At 44.6% G+C, this 20,471-nt stretch overlaps 1 protein-coding gene across 1 annotated transcript in view; it reads left to right on the top strand.

The window, feature by feature from the left end:
* Nucleotides 1-14,343, top strand: part of LOC109882879 (calcium/calmodulin-dependent 3',5'-cyclic nucleotide phosphodiesterase 1B) — a 78,918-nt gene extending 64,575 nt beyond the window's left edge. The window contains exons 3-14 of the mRNA XM_031821394.1: nt 1,192-1,374; nt 3,018-3,084; nt 3,637-3,753; nt 4,086-4,226; nt 5,486-5,586; nt 7,722-7,847; nt 10,037-10,138; nt 10,433-10,553; nt 10,799-10,880; nt 11,784-11,901; nt 12,120-12,256; nt 13,121-14,343. Of these exons, the coding sequence (XP_031677254.1) occupies nt 1,192-1,374; nt 3,018-3,084; nt 3,637-3,753; nt 4,086-4,226; nt 5,486-5,586; nt 7,722-7,847; nt 10,037-10,138; nt 10,433-10,553; nt 10,799-10,880; nt 11,784-11,901; nt 12,120-12,256; nt 13,121-13,179 (1,354 nt within the window). The 3' untranslated portion in view covers nt 13,180-14,343. The remainder of the gene's footprint in view (nt 1-1,191; nt 1,375-3,017; nt 3,085-3,636; nt 3,754-4,085; nt 4,227-5,485; nt 5,587-7,721; nt 7,848-10,036; nt 10,139-10,432; nt 10,554-10,798; nt 10,881-11,783; nt 11,902-12,119; nt 12,257-13,120) is intronic.
* The last annotated feature ends 6,128 nt before the right edge of the window (nt 14,344-20,471 follow it).

Genomic DNA, 20,471 nt, shown 5'->3' with positions numbered 1-20,471 from the left:
TTGTTGTGTTGTAATTGTAGTGTTGTAATTGTAGTGTTGTAATTGTAGTGTTGTAAATGTAGTGTTGTAATTGCAGTGTTGTAAATGTAGTCTTGTAATTGGGGTGATGTAATTGTGGTGATGTAATTGTAGTGTTGTAATTGTAGTGTTGTAATTGTACCTTGTAAATGTAGTGTTGTAATTGTACATTATAAGTGTAGACTTCTATATTTAGTATTTCCCTAAGACATTAGGTGTTCTAAGGCCAACGTGTCTCCAGTGCTATGACCCCAGAGCACACTGATGAAGGATGTATGCCGAAACTAGTTTCCCTTCTAGTTTTTCATCCAACAGAAATTAATCGTGTGCCGCTTAGAAATAAGGGGAACAAAAGAAAACTGTGTCCCTGTCCCTCCCGTCTCAGACAGGGTCTGATTTGTTCTCTCTCCCTCCCGTCTCAGACAGGGTCTGATTTGTTCTCTCTCTCTCCCATCTCAGACAGGGTCTGATTTGTTCTCTCTCTCTCCCGTCTCAGACAGGATCTGATTTGTTCTCTCTCTCTCCCCTCTCAGACAGGATCTGATTTGTTCTCTCTGTCCCCTCTCAGACAGGGTCTGATTTGTTCTCTATCTCTGTCTTCTCTCAGACAGGGTCTGATTTGTTCTCTCTCTCTCCTCTCTCAGACAGCATCTGATGTGTTCTCTCTGTCCCCTCTCAGACAGGATCTGATTTGTTCTCTCTCTCTGTCTCTCTCAGACAGGGTCTGATTTGTTCTCTCTCTCTGTTTCTCTCAGACAGGGTCTGATTTGTTCTCTTTCTCTGTTTCTCTCAGACAGGGTCTGATTTGTTCTCTCTCTCTGTCCCCTCTCAGACAGGGTCTGATTTGTTCTCTCTCTCTGTCCCCTCTCAAACAGGGTTTGATTTGTTCTCTCTCTCTGTCTCCTCTCAGACAGGGTCTGATTTGCTCTCTCTCTCTGTCTCTCTCAGACAGGGTCTGATTTGTTCTCTCTCTCTGTCCTCTCTCATACAGGGTCTGATTTGTTCTCTCTCTCTGTCCCCTCTCAGACAGGGTCTGATTTGTTCTCTCTCTCTGTCCCCTCTCAGACAGGGTCTGATTTGTTCTCTCTCTCTGTCCCCTCTCAGACAGGGTCTGATTTGTTCTCTCTCTCTGTCTCTCTCAGACAGGGTCTGATTTGTTCTCTCTCCTCTCAGACCGGGTCTGGATGCAGAGGATGACCTCCAGAAGCTGCACTCTGATGGCGTGCCCACGGAGGTCACTGATTGGCTGGCTTCAACCTTCACTCAGAGGGCCCGCCGCCCCGCCCGCCGCTCCGACGACAAACCAAAGTTCCGCAGCATCGTCCACGCAGTGCAGGCTGGGATATTCGTTGAGAGGTAGATGGAAAACGTTATTATCCTCAATGAGGACGTTCACTTATAATATGACTGCAAAGGAGGCTCACCCAGTGAGGTCGAGGAGGATGGTCCTCCTCATTCATTTGAGAAAGAAATTAAATATTAAAAAATTTAAAAATTAAAACCTCCTAAATAATGTTGTGCATAGGGTTTGTAAAGTGTGTGTGTGTCACGATCGTCGTAAGAAGCGGACCAAAATGATATTTTAATTAAAGAAAGCACTTGAACACTGAATACAAAACAATAAACGAAAAACGACCGTGAAGCTATATACCAAAATGTGCTGACACAAGCACCTAACATAGACAACCTCTCTTTTAAAAAGCATGTGAAAAAGGTAATTCAAATAACCAAATTCAACCTAGCTCATTTCCGATTTATACGAAATTGTTTGACTACAGAGGTAGCAAAACTGTACTTCAAATCTATGATACTCCCCCACTTAAAATACTGCTTGACTAGTTGGGCCCAAGCTTGCTGTACAACATTAAAACCTATTCAGTCTGTCTACAAACAGGCTCTCAAAGTGCTTGATAGGAAGCCCAATAGCCATCATCATTGTCACATCCTTAGAAAGCATGAGCTCTTGAGTTGGGAAAATCTTGTGCAATACACCGACGCATGTCTTGTATTCAAGATCCTCAATGGCCTGGCTCCCCCTCCACTCAATATTTTTGTTAAACAGAAAACCCAGACATATGGCAGCAGATCCACAAGGTCTGCCATGAGAGGTGACTGTATAGTTCCCCTAAGGAAAAGCACCTTTAGTAAATCTGCATTCTCTGTGAGAGCTTCCCATGTCTGGAATACACTGCCATCAGACACACATAACTGCACCACATATCACACTTTCACAAAATGCTTGAAGACATGGCTAAAGGTCAATCAGATTTGTGAACATGGTCCCTAGCTGTGTGTTGCCACTCTCCATGTTGTCTGTTGTCTGTAGCTTGTGAGGTGTGGAAACACTTTGTTGCTTTTATGAATTTTGTCTGTATGCTACGTCTTGCTTGTCCTATGTTGCTCTGTCTGTATGCTATGTCTTGCTTGTTCTATGTTGCTATGTCTGTATGCTATGTCTTGCTTGTCCTATGTTGCTATGTCTTGCTTGTTCTATGTTGCTATTGTCTATATTGTAATTGTTTTTAATAACCTGCCCAGGGACTGCGGTTGAAAATTAGCCGGCTGGCTAAAACCGGCACTTTTACTGAAATGTTGATTAATGTGCCCTGTCCCTGTAAAAATAAAAATAAAAATAAACTCAAACTCAATCACCCACCACCCACAATGACAAAACAGGCTACCTAAATATGGTTCCCAATCAGAGACGATGACTAACACCTGCCTCTGATTGAGAACCATATCAGGCCCAAACACAGAAACAGACAAACTAGACATCCAACATAGAATGCCCACTCAGATCACACCCTGACCAAACAAAACATAGAAACATACAAAGCAAACTATGGTCAGGGCGTGACAGTGTGTCACAGGGTCAAGATAAGTTCATCTAGGTTCATTAGCAGTGGAATGCATTATTCACATTCGGTTGAAACAAGGAAATTACAGATTCACTTCTGAGATTGTACCAATGCCAAACATTCCATGTGCTGTTGTTTCAGGATGTTCAGAAGGGCCTACACTGCTGCCATGCCTGACCAACCTGCAGCAGTAGTTAACTGTCTCCGGGTAACAACGTCTTATCTATTATCAGTCTATAAGTCTTTCATTGGGCACCACATAAAAATAAAAAAATTATAATATTTAACCTTTATTTAAACTAGGCAAGTCAGTTTCCCCAAGACCATAAGGCACCACATAGGGAGCAGAGCCAGGAGTTTCCCCGACCATGTGACTAGTTTGTCCTGGTCAGGTCATGTGGACAAGAAAGCAAAACGGCTAACCCACAGCAGGAGACCTTGTGCCTCTTGGTCGGCCGTCATTGGGGCGGCAGCGTAGCCTAGTGGTTAGAGCGTTGGACTAGTAACCGGAAGGTTGCAAACCCCCGAGCTGACAAGGTACAAATCTGTCGTTCTGCCCCTGAACAGGCAGTTAACCCACTGTTCCTAGGCTGTCATTGAAAATAAGAATTTGTTCTTAACTGACTTGCCTAGTTAAATAAAGGTTAAATAAATGTAGCTATCTTTTTTTTTAAATATCAGACTGTCTCTAATTCTTGAAAAAGTCAACATGGACATAATGAGATCAGACTCTGTTCGTCTCGATCCTCTCCATCTTTAGGACATCGACCGGTGGAACTTTGATGTGTTTGCTCTGAACACTGTCTGCCATGACCACGCACTACAGACCCTGTTCCTGGAGCTGGTCACACGATACGGACTCAACAGCAGATTCAAGGTCTCCACCTAATCACTTCGCACATCCTCTACTATATTTGACTAGTTTACCATAACTAACTCTTTCAGTTTCTGTACAGATTTAATTCTTCATTAGCCTTTAACAATTCAAACGTCTCTCGCTGCCCCCAAAAAACAAATGGTTTGTCTGTTGAAGTAAGCACACATATTTTCCTAGCTAAATGGAATTATTCTAAGATTCTTGCACAAGTAGTACAACTCGGGAGCAGATTCCGACACAGATGACTTTGAGAGGTTGATGATACAGTATGGACCAAACACAATGGACCGACTCCATGTGAACTCTCGATGTCATATGGTGTCCTATTACAGATCCCCATCTCCTGTCTGATGTCCTTCTTGGAGAAGCTGGAGAAAGGCTACAGTAAACATAACAACCCGTACCACAGCAGTGTCCACGCAGCCGACGTCACACAAACCCTCCACTGTCTGCTCCTCCGTACAGGACTAGTGGTACAGTACAGCACCTTTTTCACTCAGATCATGTCTGTAATGTTGTATTTGAAATGGCATTTCCTGACCCGTCTATAGGCCCATAGTTGGCCTGCCAGGTCAGGTGACGTGGTGGGGGAAATTTCAAGGCACTAGCTGTAGTGGATGGACTTGAAGGAAGCCAATTTATGTTTGTTTTTGTTTTTTTACTGTAATCCAATGTAAATGACTCATTTACTGTAAAGCAATGTAAATTACTGTAAATGTGAAATGGGGATGTTAATAACAGTGTATCGGTGTTGGTCTTGCCTCCAACTCTGGTTACTGTATAATAATTATATAATGACTGTATATGTGTGCGCTATGCACACTCAGTGGCCACTTTATTAGGTACATCCATCTAGTACCGGGTCAGACCCCCCCCCCCTGCCTCCAGAACAGCCTGAATTATTTGAGGCATGGAAACGTTGCTCAATTGGTATAGATATATAATATGGCGCCGACCAGAGATGGTCCTTTATAAGCATTTCGCTACACTCGCATTAACATCTACTAACCATGTGCACGTGACCAATAAAATGTGATTTGATTTGATCAAAGGTCCTAACGTGTGCAAAGGAAAACAATTCCCCACACCATTACCATTACCACCACCACCACCAGCCTGTATCTTTGACACCAGGTAGGATGGGGCCATGGACTCATGCTGCTTACGCTAAGTCCTGTTTTCCCACTCCGGTGTGGTCGTCTGCTGCAACAGCCCATCCGTGACGAGGGTCGACTGAGTTGCATATTCCGAGATGCCGTTCTGCTCACCACTGTTGCACTGCGCCGTTATTTCTCTGTTTGTGGCCCGCCTGTTAGCTTGCACGGTTCTTGCTATTCTCCTTCGACCTCTCTCATCAACGAGCAGTTTTCACTGCAGCTGACTGGATGTTTGTTTGTCTCACCGTTCTCTGTAAACCCTAGACACTGTCGTGCGTGAAAAGCCCAGGAGGCCCGGCCGTTTCTGTGATACTGGAAGTGGCGCACCTGGCACTGACCATCATACCACATTCAAAGTTGCTTAGGTCATTTGGTCCATTCTCACGTTCAATCGAAGAGTACCTGAATACCTCGATGCCTGTCTGTCTGTTTTATAGAGCAAACCACGGACAAGGGGACTCCCATGTCTGTAGGAGAAACATGTACATGTGAATGGTGTGATTTACCCAATACAATGGCCACGGAGTATATATGATGTTTATAACAGGGGGTATCTGTGTGGGTCTCACGTGCAGCACTGGTTGACTGAACTGGAGGTTCTGGCGTCACTGTTTGCTGCGGCCATCCATGACTACGAACACACTGGAACTACAAACAACTTCCACATTCACACAAAGTAAGATGAAGTAAAGTAAGAATTCCTGAGGTGTTCAAAAAATGCATTTGATTTCAGAGTGAGTGGGAGAGAGTGAAAGAGAGAGAGAGAGAGTGAAAGAGAGAGAGAGAGAGAGAGAGAGAGAGAGAGAGAGAGAGAGAGAGAGAGAGAGAGATTCTCAACTACTCACAGCTCCTGCATACTCCTTCTTAAGCAAACATATCTTATGGAGGGAAGGCAGTATTTTTAGCAGTATATCTTCCCACATAGAGACACAGATGGACCTAAGAACTCTGTATCCTGGCACACAGATGAACTCTTTATTTTGGGAACGAAACATGAGGGCCTGCTGCCATCAGCAAGATAGCTTGAAGTGATGAGCATGCAGTTCTCCTATAAAATGCATGCTCATATAAAATAAATACAAATACAAATTGTGCAGTATTTGGCCCTGAGAGAATCTCAATGCTCTGACATATCATCCATTTGTATTTTTTAATGTATTGCTTAATAACCACATATGCAAATGACTTTAGACAGTGGGTTTGATCAGGGGAACATTATGAACTACTTGCAGTTCTTTTTCGGTCCTTTACATCTATCAGTCCTCATCTCTCAGGCAGGGTAGCCTAGTGGTTAGAGCGTTGGACTAGTACCCGGAAGGTTGCAAGTTCAAATCCCTGAGCTGACAAGGTACAAATCTGTCGTTCTGCCCCCTGAACAGGCAGTTAACCCACTGTTCCTAGGCAGTTAACCCACTGTTCCTCATTGAAAATAAGAATTTGTTCTTAAATTACTTGCCTAGTTAAATAAAGGTAAAAAAAAAAAAATTGTGAACACCACTTTATTACTATACTGTTACTACACCCAGTGATGCTGCATGTCCCTAACTTTTAGCCTGGCTTGTATGTGCTTAAGCCACATCCTCCCACTGTCATTGTCAAGCTCAACATGTTTCTGTTAGACAGACACAGGACAAACTATCACCTGGTCCCAGGTCTGTAGGTTTAGGGTTAAAGGCATGACAACAGCAGACAGATGATTTATCCAAAGCACATACAAAGCACAATGTGCTAGGACCAGGATAAGACCAGGACCATGCTAAGACCAGCCTAGGACCAGACCAGGACCGGGCTAGGTCCAGGACAAGACCAGGACTAGGCTAGGACCAGGCCAGGACAGGACAAGACCAGGACCAGGCTAGGACAAGGCTAGGACAAGGCTAGGACAAGACCAGGACAAGACCTGGACAAGGCTAGGACCAGGACAGGACAGGACAAGACCAGGACCTGGACAAGGCTAGGACCAGGCTAGGACAAGACCAGGACAAGACCTGGACAAGGCTAGGACCAGGCTAGGACAAGACCAGGACAAGACCTGGACAAGGACAGGACAAGACCAGGACAAGACCTGGACAAGGCTAGGACCAGGCTAGGACAAGACCAGGACAAGACCTGGACAAGGCTAGGACCAGGCTAGGACAAGACCAGGACAAGACCTGGACAAGGCTAGGACCAGGCTAGGACAAGACCAGGACAAGACCTGGACAAGGCTAGGACCAGGCTAGGACAAGACCAGGACAAGACCTGGACAAGGCTAGGACCAGGCTAGGACAAGACCAGGACAAGACCTGGACAAGGCTAGGACCAGGCTAGGACAAGACCAGGACAAGACCTGGACCAGGCTAGGACCAGGCTAGGACAAGGCTAGGACAAGACCTGGACCAGGCTAGGACAAGACCAGGACAAGACCAGGACAAGGCTAGGACAAGACCAGGACAAGAACTGGACAAGGCTAGGACCAGGCTAGGACAAGGCTAGGCCAAGACCAGGACAAGGCTAGGACAAGACCAGGACAAGACCTGGACAAGGCTAGGACAAGACCAGGACAAGACCTGGACCAGGCTAGGACAAGACCAGGACAAGACCAGGACAAGACCTGGACCAGGCTAGGACAAGACCAGGACAAGACCAGGACAGGACAGGACAAGACCTGGACAAGACCAGGACAAGACCTGGACAAGGCTAGGACAAGACCAGGACAAGACCAGGACCAGGCTAGGACCAGGCTAGGACCAGGCTAGGACCAGGCTAGGACCAGGATATCTAAGCAGTAATTCATGAATGTTTTCCATCTGTGTGTTTTGTGTACTGTAGGTCAGACTTTGCTATGATCTACAACGACCGGTCAGTCCAGGAGAGCCACCACATCAGTGCTGCGTTCCGTCTTCTCCAAGACGACCAGTCCAACATCTTCATGAACCTCTCCAGGGAAGAGTGGATGTAAGAACGATACAGATGTTAGATCTTAATTTGAGTCAGTTTACTACAGCAGGAAAATAATCCTGTAGCAAGAGGAAATTTGAATTATTATGTGGATTATACTTAATGGAAATGTTTTAAAGGGGTTGATAAATGTTTTGTTATGGCAAATCAAGTCTGACATTTTAAAGTGGAAATTAAAAACCTTAGACATGTATAAACCTTGAATACACTACAACAGTGGTGTCAAACTCATTCCACAGAGCGCTGAGCGTCTTGGAGTTTTTGTTTTTAAATTTCAATTAAAACCTAGAAAACCAGGTGAGGGGAGTTCCTTACTATTTAGTAAGGGTGGAGCGAAAACCCGTAGACACTCCAGCTTGCATTTCCTGAAGCGCAGGAACATTCTCAGCAACATAAGAGTGATCAAATTAAAATCCTACATCTGTATATTTTACATGATTAACTTACTACCCTCTAACTTATCTAATGTACCACCTCTCACACAGTATCATTTGATGTTTTTGTATCCACCTTTTCAGACAGATCAATCATCTTTAAAAAATTAATATAATAGCCTGTTGCAGCACTGTGTTGGTCTGACGTACAGTACATGACTCAGTACATGACTCAGTACAGTACATGACTCAGTACATGACTCAGTACAGTACATGACTCAGTACAGTACATGACTCAGTACATGACTCAGTACATGACTCAGTACAGTACATGCCTCAGTACAGTACATGACTCAGTACAGTACATGACTCAGTACAGTACATGACTCAGTTCATGCCTCAGCACGGTACACGACTCAGTACATGCCTCAGCATGGTACATGCCTCAGTACATGCCTCAGCACAGTACATGCCTCAGTACATGCCTCAGGACATGCCTCTGCACAGTACATGCCTCAGTACATGCCTTAGCACAGTACATGACTCAGTACATGACTCAGCACAGTACATGACTCAGTACATGCCTCAGCACAGTACATGACTCAGTACATGCCTCAGCACGGTACATGCCTCAGTACATGACTCAGTACATGCCTCAGCACAGTACATGCCTCAGTACATGTCTCAGCACAGTACATGACTCAGTACAGTACATGCCTCAGTACATGCCTCAGCACAGTACATGACTCAGTACAGTACATGCCTCAGCACAGTACATGCCTCAGTACATGCCTCAGCACAGTACATGACTCAGTACATGCCTCAGCACAGTACATGACTCAGTACATGCCTCCTTGACTTCCGAACTGAGGCAGACAGACAGACGGATGGACAGACAGACAGACAGACGGATGGACGGACAGGCAGACAGACTGACGGATGGACAGGCAGACAGACAGACAGACAGACAGACAGACAGACAGACAGACAGACAGACAGACAGATGGATGGACGGACAGGCAGACAGACAGACGGATGGACAGGCAGACAGACAGACAGACAGACGGATGGACGAACAGGTAGACAGACAGACGGATGGACAGGCAGGCAGACAGACAGACAGACGGATGGACGACAGGCAGACAGGCAGACAGACAGACGGATGGACGGACAGCAGACAGACAGATAGACAGATAGACATACAGAGAGAAAGACCGAGAGAAAGACCGAGAGAAAGACATCGACAGACAGACAGACAGAAGCAAATGGAACAACAGCTCTGCTCTGAGCAGCACAAATCTAGGTTACCATGGGAACAAGGAAACCCATCAGGACAGTCTGAAAAGGTTACAACCCATGGGATTATCTTTAGGATTCAGAATGCAGAATGACTCTGCGTCCCAAATGACAGCCCATTCCGCTGTGCTCGCTCCTCTCCCCCTCCCGCACTGCCCCCCTCTCTGAATCCTGTGCATGTGTGTGTGTGTGTGTGTGTGTGTGTGTGTGTGTGTGTGTGTGTGTGTGTGTGTGTGTGTGTGTATGTGTGTGTGTGTGTGTGCGTGCGTGCTTGTGTGTGTGTGTGTGTGTGTGTGTGTGTGTGTGTGTGTGTGTGTGTGTGTGTGTGTGTTGGTGCGCATGTGTGCATGTCTGTGTGTGTGTGTGTGTTGGTGTGCGTGTGTGCATGCGTGCGTGGGTGTGTGTGTTGGTGCGCATGTGTGCATGTCTGTATGTGTGGTTGTGTGTGTGTGCATGTGTTTGAATGTGTGTGTGTGCGTGCTTGTATGTGTGTGTGTGTGTGTGCGTGTGTGACAGGGAGCTGCGAGCGCTGGTGATAGAGATGGTGTTGGCTACAGACATGTCGTCTCACCTCGTCCAGGTCAAAGCCATTAAGGGGTGTCTGCAGCAGCACGAAGGGTAGGTGCCGCTTCACCCAGGTCACATGATCAAAGATGGAGATTATTATGACAGAACTGAGTACGCTAGAGACGACGAATGTAAGGAATATGATACTATTAGAGCATTGTTTTTAGATATAATGATGGATTTTATTCCTGTTTATGTATTTTGAAGAGCACTTCATGTCAACTGAATTGAATGAGTGTGTAACTCGCCCAGTAACTCCAATGATTTACATGAAAGTCCAAGAGTTTGGTTCTCCTCCAAAAACCCAGCAATAACTCTTCGCTGTTTGTTTCCTGTGACTAACAGCCTAGACAAACCCAAAGCGCTGTCCCTACTACTGCACACTGCAGACATCAGCCACCCCTCCAAGCCCTGGGGTCTACACTCTCGCTGGACCAAAGCCCTCATGGAAGAGTTCTTCAGACAGGTAGGACCACTGGTTGAACTTACAACTAGGGACAGGATTTTCCTGACTGGGTACTGTGATAGACCTGGGTAGTCTCTGTACTGTGACAGACCTGGGTCGTCTTGTGTACTGTGACAGTCCTGGGTCGTCTCGTGTACTGTGACGGTTCGGTTTCATTTTATGACTATTCTTGGATTATCTTGCTCGTTGTTGAGTGTCTTAGAAAGCCCATTGAAATGTGTTCTCTCTCTTTCTGTCTTCCTGAGGGTGACAGAGAGGCAGAACTAGGTCTTCCTTTCTCTCCACTGTGTGATCGGAACAGCACCCTAGTCGCAGAGTCACAGATAGGTCATTGAAAATACCTTTACAATCCATGAAATCATTCACTTACACATTCATTCATTACTGAATACTGATCCATTCACTACTGAATACTGATCCATTCACTACTGAATACTGATCCATTCACTACTGAATACTGATCCATTCATTACTGAATACTGATCCATTCACTACTGAATACTGATCCATTCACTACTGAATACTGATCCATTCACTACTGAATACTGATCCATTCACTACTGAATACTGATCCATTCACTACTGAATACTGATCCATTCACTACTGAATACTGATCCATTCATTACTGAATACTGATCCATTCACTACTGAATACTGATCCATTCACTACTGAATACTGATCCATTCATTACTGAATACTGATCCATTCACTACTGAATACTGATCCATTCACTACTGAATACTGATCCATTCACTACTGAATAACGATCCATTCACTTCTGAATACTGATCCATTCACTACTGAATACTGATCCATTCATTACTGAATACTGATCCATTCATTACTGAATACTGATCCATTCATTACTGAATACTGATCAATTCACTACTGAATAACGATCCATTCACTACTGAATAACGATCCATTCACTACTGAATACTGATCCATTCACTACTGAATAATGATCCATTCACTACTGAATACTGATCCATTCACTACTGAATACTGATCCATTCACTACTGAATAATGATCCATTCACTACTGAATAACGATCCATTCACTACTGAATACTGATCCATTCACTACTGAATAATGATCCATTCACTACTGAATAACGATCCATTCACTACTGAATACTGGTCCATTCATTGCTGAGGTGTGTATATATATTTATGTGTTTGATATAATGTACTAAACTGTCCTCATAAGACTCCATGTCTCTTGTAGGTTTCATAGACTTCATAGTAGACCCTACGTTCTCCCTACTGACTGACATGGCTGAGAAGATAGTCATTCCCCTGGTGGAAGACAACCCAGGCCCACCAGACCCCTGCAATCGGCATAGGTGACCACATATTCCATGTATTGGTTTTCTTAATGATATTTACTCGTGCTTGATTAAGTTTGCCTGGTGCAATGGAAGCAACAGAATAGTCCGAAAGAGCCCATTCTGCACAATTCAGGTCAGCTCAATCAAACAGGGAAAAATTATTCGGAGAAGATAAAAAAACCCAAAAAGAAACATCGGAACCCTGCTGACGACCAGCTGTTGTCTCCCTCCAGTAATCTGTGGAAGGAGAGTTCCAGAGGACTACAGTGGAGCCTGGCTCACTTCACCTCAGAACTGGTCACCTTCAGATCCACCTGGACACGACACACAGAAGACAACAAGTTCAAATGGAAGGAGAGCGGCTCTAATGGTAATGTGACAGACTTCTACTAACAACTTCTTATACCTCAGGGGTGGGCATTCTTACCTTGTTATACCTCAGGGGTGGGCAACCTCTCCTTGTTATACCTCAGGGGTGGGCAACCTTGTTATACCTCAGGGGTGGGCAACCTCTCCTTGTTATACCTCAGGGGTGGGCAACCTTGTTATACCTCAGGGGTGGGCATTCTTACCTTGTTATACCCCAGGGGTGGGCAACCTTGTTATACCTCAGGGGTGGGCAACCTTACCTTGTTATACCCCAGGGGTGGGCAACCTTGTTATACCTCAGGGGTGGGCAACCTCACCTTGTTATACCTCAGGGGTGGGCAACCTTACCTTGTTATACCTCAGGGGTGGACAACCTTACCTTGTTATACCTCAGGGGTGGACAACCTTACCTTGTTATACCTCAGGGGTGGGCAACCTTACCTTGTTATACCTCAGGGGGGCATCCTTACCTGACTACACCCCCCCTGGCAGGGCGTGATTGCCCACCGCGAGCTTAGCCAATTAAACTACCCTTTCATGATTGGGGTCCAGGGTTGGTTTACTTAATTAAGCCTCTTGGAGTTCTGTCATGGCCTCGTAAATATTCCACGTGTAAGTCCGAAATAGCACCCTATTCCCTATGTAGTGCAATAGCTTTGATCAGGGCCTTATGTGCCCTGGTCAAAAGTAGTGCACTACATATGGAAATGGGGTCCAATTTGGGATGCAGGCAGTATTTCTCTTTCACCTCCATAAAGCCCCGAGGAGAGGTAGTAGAGAAATTTAAAAGATGTAGGCATGGTTCTTCTTCCAGTCCTCTGTAGCTCAATCATATTTTTATATTCCATTGCTTTTCCCCTCTCAGGAATCTTGGATCAGAACGTGACGAAGGAGCCGCCGACTGGAGGAGAGGAACTGTTCTAACGTTGTAATGGTGCTCAACAGCAGAGAGGCCCTCTCTCGTGTAGTACGATGGAAACCATATGGAAACCATAGTCATTTAATGAGGGTTGCAAATAAACATGCGGGTCATGTTACTTAATTACCAAATATGTTTTCACCCAAAAAACACATTGTTTAACCAGTTAGGAACAACATTGATGAAGAAACTGAACAAAGAACATATGTGTAGCATGGGTATCAGGGGTGACATGGGTAACAGGGGTGACATGGGTATCAGGGGTAACATGGGTAACAGGGGTAACATGGGTATCAGGGGTATCAGGGGTATCAGGGGTAACATGGGTATCAGGGGTAACATGGGTATCAGGGGTAACATGGGTAACATGGGTATCAGGGGTAACAGGGGTAACATGGGTATCAGGGGTAACAGGCGTGACAGGGGTAGCATGTGTAGCATGGGTAACATGGGTTGCAGTGGTAGCAGGGGTAACATGGGTGACAGGGGTGACATGGGTAACATGGGTATCAGGGGTAACGGGGCTAACATGGGTAGCATGGGTAGCATGGGTAACATGGGTTGCAGTGGTAGCAGGGGTAACATAGGTAGCAAGGCAACAGGGGTAACATGGGTGACAGGGCTAACATGGGTAACATGGGTATCAGGGGTAACAGGGCTAACATGGGTAGCATGGGTAGCATGGGTAACATGGGTTGCAGTGGTAGCAGGGCTAACATGGGTAGCAGGGGTAGCAGGGGTAACATAGGTAGCAAGGTAACAGGGGTAACATGGGTGACAGGGCTAACATGGGTAACATGGGTATCAGGGGTAACAGGGCTAACATGGGTAGCATGGGTAACATGGGTAGCAGGGTAACCGGGGTAACATGGGTGACAGGGCTAACAGGGGTAACATGAGTATCAGGGGTAACAGGGCTAACATGGGTAGCATGGGTTGCAGTGGTAGCAGGGCTAACATGGGTAGCAGGGGTAGCATGGGTAACATGGGTAGCAGGGTAGCAGGGGTAGCATGGGTAACATGGGTAGCATGGGCAACATGGGTAGCATGGGTAACAGGGGTAGCATGGGTAACAGGGGTAACATGGATAACATGGGTAACATGGGTAGCATGGCTAACATGGGTAACATGGGTAACATGGCTAACAGGGGTAACATGGTAACAGGGGTATCAGGGGTAACATGGGTAACAGGGGTAACATGGTAACAGGGGTAACAGGGGTAACATGGGTAACATGGGTAGCAGGGGTAACAGGGGTAACATGGGTAACAGGGGTAACCGGGGTAACATGGGTAACATGGGTAACAGGGGTAACATGGGTAACAGGGGTAACAGGGGTAACATGGTAACAGGGGTAACATGGGTAACAGGGGTAACATGGGTAACATGGGTAGCAGGGGTAACAGGGGTAACATGGGTAACAGGGGTAACATGGGTATCATAGGTAACAGTGCTTCTACACCTGCATTGCTTGCTGTTTGGGGTTTTAGGCTGGGTTTCTGTACAGCACTTTGAGATATCAGCTGATGTACGAAGGGCTATATAAATAAATTTGATTTGATTTGATTTGGGTAACAGGGGTAACAGGGGTAACATGGGTAGCAGGGTAACATGGGTAACATGGGTAACAGGGGTAACATGGGTAACATGGGTAGCAGGGGTAACAGGGGTAACATGGGTAACATGTATGTTAAATGTAATATGGGCAATGTTAGAGGGTAGTAACATACTGGAGATATGTAGAGACTGTTGTTGTTGATGTAAAGTGCAGAAGTACAAGATCAAGAGTTTCTACTGCTTAATATTCTACCGTTCCACTGAGGAGATTTGGATTTGGTACCATTTAATATTCACATGAAATGTCAAAAGTAATTCTTCATCCGTTGTCCAAAGAATTTGAAGTGTGAACTATACTGAATATACTGAATAGTAGCCATTGTCCCGGATCATTAGCCAACTCCTCTGACTATCAGCCCAGGACTAACACACTGTACCAGTTTTGTATCGTGAATGTTGTGATTCTGAGGCCGTCCTGATATGGATACTGTACATCAAAGGCATGACAGACAGTTCTAGTCAGAGGTGTTGGTTGAATCACTGCAGATCTGGGACCAGGCTGCGATATCAGGCCAGTCCTTCAGCAGAGTCCAGTTCACTGGTCCTACAGTAAAAAAGGGGGGTGAACTGTGGGGAGGAAGACTAATCCGGACTATCCGGTGCTATTATGAAATACTTTGGTGAAAACCCGGTCACGTTTTTAAATATTTAGGTCATTTTTTTGGCTCATAGCTCTACGTCTAGTGAATAATTGATAAGCTGAATGGTCTATTTTAGGGTTGTAATACAAGTCAACCTGACTCCACACTATAGGTCAGTGATGCAACAATAATGTCACAGCTATATTGCCTGGGTCCAAAATGGCACACTATTCCCTGCACAGTGCACTACTTTTGACCAGAGCCCTATAGACCCCAGAGCCCTATGTAGTGCACTACTTTTGACCAGAGCCCTATGGACCCCAGAGCCCTATTGACCCCAGAGACCTATAGACCCCAGAGCCCTATGTAGTGCACTACTTTTGACCAGAGCCCTATAGACCCCAGAGCCCTATGTAGTGCACTACTTTTGACCAGAGCCTTATAGACCCCAGAGCCCTATGTAGTGCACTACATTTGACCAGAGCCTCATGGGTCCCGGTCAGAATTAGTATACTTTGAAGGAAACAGGATTCCAGTTGGGACCCACACCTTCTTAGCCAGCTATTGGTGGTTCTTACTGTATTAAGGCCTACTATTGGTGGTTCTTACTGGATTAAGGCCTACTATTGGTGGTTCTTACTGTATTAAGGCCTACTATTGGTGGTTCTTACAGTATTAAGGCCTGCTATTGGTGGTTCTTACTGTATTAAGGCCTGCTATTGGTGGTTCTTACTGTATTAAGGCCTACTATTGGTGGTTCTTACTGTATTAAGGCCTACTATTGGTGGTTCTTACTGTATTAAGGCCTGCTATTGGTGGTTCTTACTGTATTAAGGCCTGCTATTGGTGGTTCTTACTGTATTAAGGCCTACTATTGGTGGTTCTTACTGTATTAAGGTCTGCTATTGGTGGTTCTTACTGTATTAAGGCCTACTATTGGTGGTTCTTACTGTATTAAGGCCTACTATTGGTGGTTCTTACTGTATTAAGGCCTACTATTGGTGGTTCTTACTGTATTAAGGCCTACTATTGGTGGTTCTTACTGTATTAAGGCCTGCTATTGGTGGAGCAATAAGAGCAATTTTTACAGTTAATTAGGATGTTTGTTTTTAGGTTTTAGGGCTCAATTCAATCTGCATCGCTTCTGGATGCATTCTCCCCTAACGTGGGAACGTTGCCTTTAAATTTCAATCACGCTGTAACGTCGAATCTCCGAGATACAGATTGAATAGAGCCATTAGATTACACTCTGTAATCATTATCAATTCAAACAAATAAAGTTTAGCCAAAATGCTGATATAGATTTGTTTTATGTACCATCATTTATAACTGAGAATATAAAAGAAATACAGTATAATGTATGTGTCCATCAAAAAATTGTTAAACAATGTGTTCATTTAAGTGCTCAGTGCTAAATAATTGGAAAACCAATCTCTCTATAGACATGACATTTCTGTAGACATCTTTAATTTGCACGTGATTCATTTGCTGTGTACTATACACATATAACATAGAATAAAGATCCAGTCTGTAATCAAAAGGACATGATGACACTGAACAGTAGCTATCAACAGCTCAATACAGGTGTAGAATCTTAATTTAAGCCAGTTTGCTAAATGTGAATTATGATAAATATAATTAATTGTCTTTTTTTTTGGTAGGGTTTGATACAATCAAGTCTACAGGAACAATCAAGTCTAAAATCTCAAAGTTTTACATGTCCTGCAATGCAGGAAAGATCTCCTGCAACAGGGTGATCAAATTAAAATTCTACATCTGTAGTTTAAAATGTCACTAAATCATGGGCCTAATGCCACATCAGAGTATGGGATCAATCCTGTAGAAAATAAATATAATTACCAAAGATAAAATAATTTACGTGCGTTTCTGGATGTTGTTATTGTACATACATTAAAAGTACTGAACAAAAAACAAACAGTGTATGTACTGGGTTTAGCACAGTACTAAGGGAGTGTTGCAGTAAAAGTCGTGCCATGCATGAGTAGTATGTCAGTAGTCAATGTTGTTTTAGTTTCGAAGGTCAGCCAGAGTCCTTCTGTCCAATGGAAGGTCCCTTATCTGTCATTTTAGACTTCAGAGATTCACATGGACAGAGACTGATCTCAGTTCCGAAATGGTATCAGAGACGATTCCCTGTACGCATCCCAAATGGCACCCTATTTCCTATATAGTGCACTACTTTTTACTAGTGCCCTACGGGCCCTGGTCAAAAGTAGTGCACTACATAGGGAATAGGGTGTCATTTGTGAGGTGGCTTCTGACTGCCCCGTGACTCATATAAATAGGCATCCTGTTATGTTGTTGTTGTTTAGGATCTCTGTTAGCCAACCACGACTACCACGAGTCCAGGACAGAATGTCTAAAACATTAAAGCAATCTTATAAATATCTTAGTTATATTAATTAACAATTAATAAACCAATTAGCAATTACAACAATAACAATGAACAATATTTTGATTCATGAGTTTTACGCAGGAGGCATATTAGACATGGGAGTGGTAGGCTGCTACAGTTTGTGTGTACAAAAAAACAAACACTTTGCATGAAATATAGCCAAATACGTATCTCCTGTCCCGGTTTGGAACTTCATGTTAGAGAATGTTTTACTCATTCCAGGGTTTGCCAAGAGAAGCTGGTTGAGAGAATTCCAAGAGAGTGCAAAGCTGTCAAGGCAACGGGTGGCTACTTTGAAGAATCTCAAATATAAAATATATTTAGATCTTCTTTAACACTTGTTTTGGTTACTACATGATTCCATATGTGTTATTTCATAGTTTTGATGTCTTCATTATTATTCTACAGTCTAGAAAATAGTAAAATTAAAGAAAAACCCTGGAATGAGTAGGTGTGTCCACTTTTGACCGGTGCTGTAGGATTTTGGACCTAATGTAAGTAGCCACATTGCCGTTTCCACCTGCATGGTATAAGGCCCGGGCCAGCTGGATACCCTGATAGCTCCATATCTACAGAAAGGGTTCTATTCCATCCGTAGCGATGAATATCCGCTTTATAGCACCATTGTAAGGACAGACGCTGGGAGACGAGAAGTACAGGAAGTGAACATTTAATAAATAACCAACATGAAACAGAACAAGGACATCGTCTGGAAGGGAAAATAATGACATTAATAATGCTGACAAACTAAGGAACAGACAGATGCAGAGGGGCAATCAACAAAGTGATGGAGTCCAGGTGAGTCCAATGATGGGCATCCTGGCGCCGTCGAGCGCCAGAGAGGGAGAGCGGGAGCAGGCGTGACAACCATTGACAATTAAAGGCAATGTTCCCGTGGTCGCAGAGACTGCATTCACGGTAAAAGCTGCACATGTTGGCTCAATCAGAAATGACCTTCACACAGTGGTGAACAAAGTACCCAATTGTCATACTTGAGTAAAAGTAAAGATACCTTAATAGAAAATGACTCAAGTAAAAGTGAAAGTCAACCAGTAAAATACTACTTAAGTAAAAGTCTAAAAGTATTTGGTTTTAAATATACTTAAGTATCAAAAGTAAATGTAATTGCTAATATATATATATAAATTATTTCACATTCCTTATATTAAGCTAACCAGACAGCACAATAATATATATATATTTTTACAGATAGCCAGGGGCACACTCCAACACTCAAACATAATTTACAAACAAAGTATGTGTGTTTAGTGAGTCTGTCAGATCAGAGGCGGTAGGGACCAGGGATGTTCTCTGTTTAGTGAGTCTGCCAGATCAGAGGCAGTAGGGATGACCAGGGATGTTCTCTGTTTAGTGAGTCCGCCAGATCAGAGGCAGTAGGGATGACCAGGGATGTTCTCTGTTTAGTGAGTCTGTCAGATCAGAGGCAGTAGGGATGACCAGGGATGTTCTCTGTTTAGTGAGTCTGTCAGATCAGAGGCAGTAGGGATGTTCTCTGTTTAGTGAGTCTGTCAGATCAGAGGCAGTAGGAACCAGGGATGTTCTCTGTTTAGTGAGTCTGTCAGATCAGAGGCAGTAGGGATGACCAGGGATGTTCTCTGTTTAGTGAGTCTGTCAGATCAGAGGCAGTAGGGATGACCAGGGATGTTCTCTGTTTAGTGAGTCTGTCAGATCAGAGGCAGTAGGGATGTTCTCTGTTTAGTGAGTCTGCCAGATCAGAGGCAGTAGGGATGTTCTCTGTTTAGTGAGTCTGTCAGATCAGAGGCAGTAGGGACCAGGGATGTTCTCTGTTTAGTGAGTCTGTCAGATCAGAGGCAGTAGGGATGTTCTCTGTTTAGTGAGTCTGCCAGATCAGAGGCAGTAGGGACCAGGGATGTTCTCTGTTTAGTGAGTCTGCCAGATCAGAGGCAGTAGGGATGACCTGGGATGTTCTCTGTTTAGTGAGTCTGCCAGATCAGAGGCAGTAGGGATGTTCTCTGTTTAGTGAGTCTGCCAGATCAGAGGCAGTAGGGATGACCAGGGATGTTCTCTGTTTAGTGAGTCTGCCAGATCAGAGGCAGTAGGGACCAGGGATGTTCTCTGTTTAGTGAGTCTGCCAGATCAGAGGCAGTAGGGACCAGGGATGTTCTCTGTTTAGTGAGTCTGCCAGATCAGAGGCAGTAGGGATGACCAGGGATGTTCTCTGTTTAGTGAGTCTGCCAGATCAGAGGCAGTAGGGACCAGGGATGTTCTCTGTTTAGTGAGTCTGCCAGATCAGAGGCAGTAGGGATGACCAGGGATGTTCTCTGTTTAGTGAGTCTGCCAGATCAGAGGCAGTAGGGACCAGGGATGTTCTCTGTTTAGTGAGTCTGCCAGATCAGAGGCAGTAGGGATGACCAGGGATGTTCTCTGTTTAGTGAGTCTGCCAGATCAGAGGCAGTAGGGACCAGGGATGTTCTCTGTTTAGTGAGTCCGCCAGATCAGAGGCAGTAGGGATGACCAGGGATGTTCTCTGTTTAGTGAGTCTGTCAGATCAGAGGCAGTAGGGATGACCAGGGATGTTCTCTGTTTAGTGAGTCTGCCAGATCAGAGGCAGTAGAGATGACCAGGGATGTTCTCTGTTTAGTGAGTCTGCCAGATCAGAGGCAGTAGGGATGTTCTCTGTTTAGTGAGTCTGCCAGATCAG

This window comes from Oncorhynchus kisutch, linkage group LG1 (genome assembly GCF_002021735.2).
Source record: "Oncorhynchus kisutch isolate 150728-3 linkage group LG1, Okis_V2, whole genome shotgun sequence".
Taxonomy (NCBI): domain Eukaryota; kingdom Metazoa; phylum Chordata; class Actinopteri; order Salmoniformes; family Salmonidae; genus Oncorhynchus; species Oncorhynchus kisutch.
Note: the sequence above shows the minus strand (reverse complement) of the source record. Positions and strands in the feature narration are given on the sequence as shown.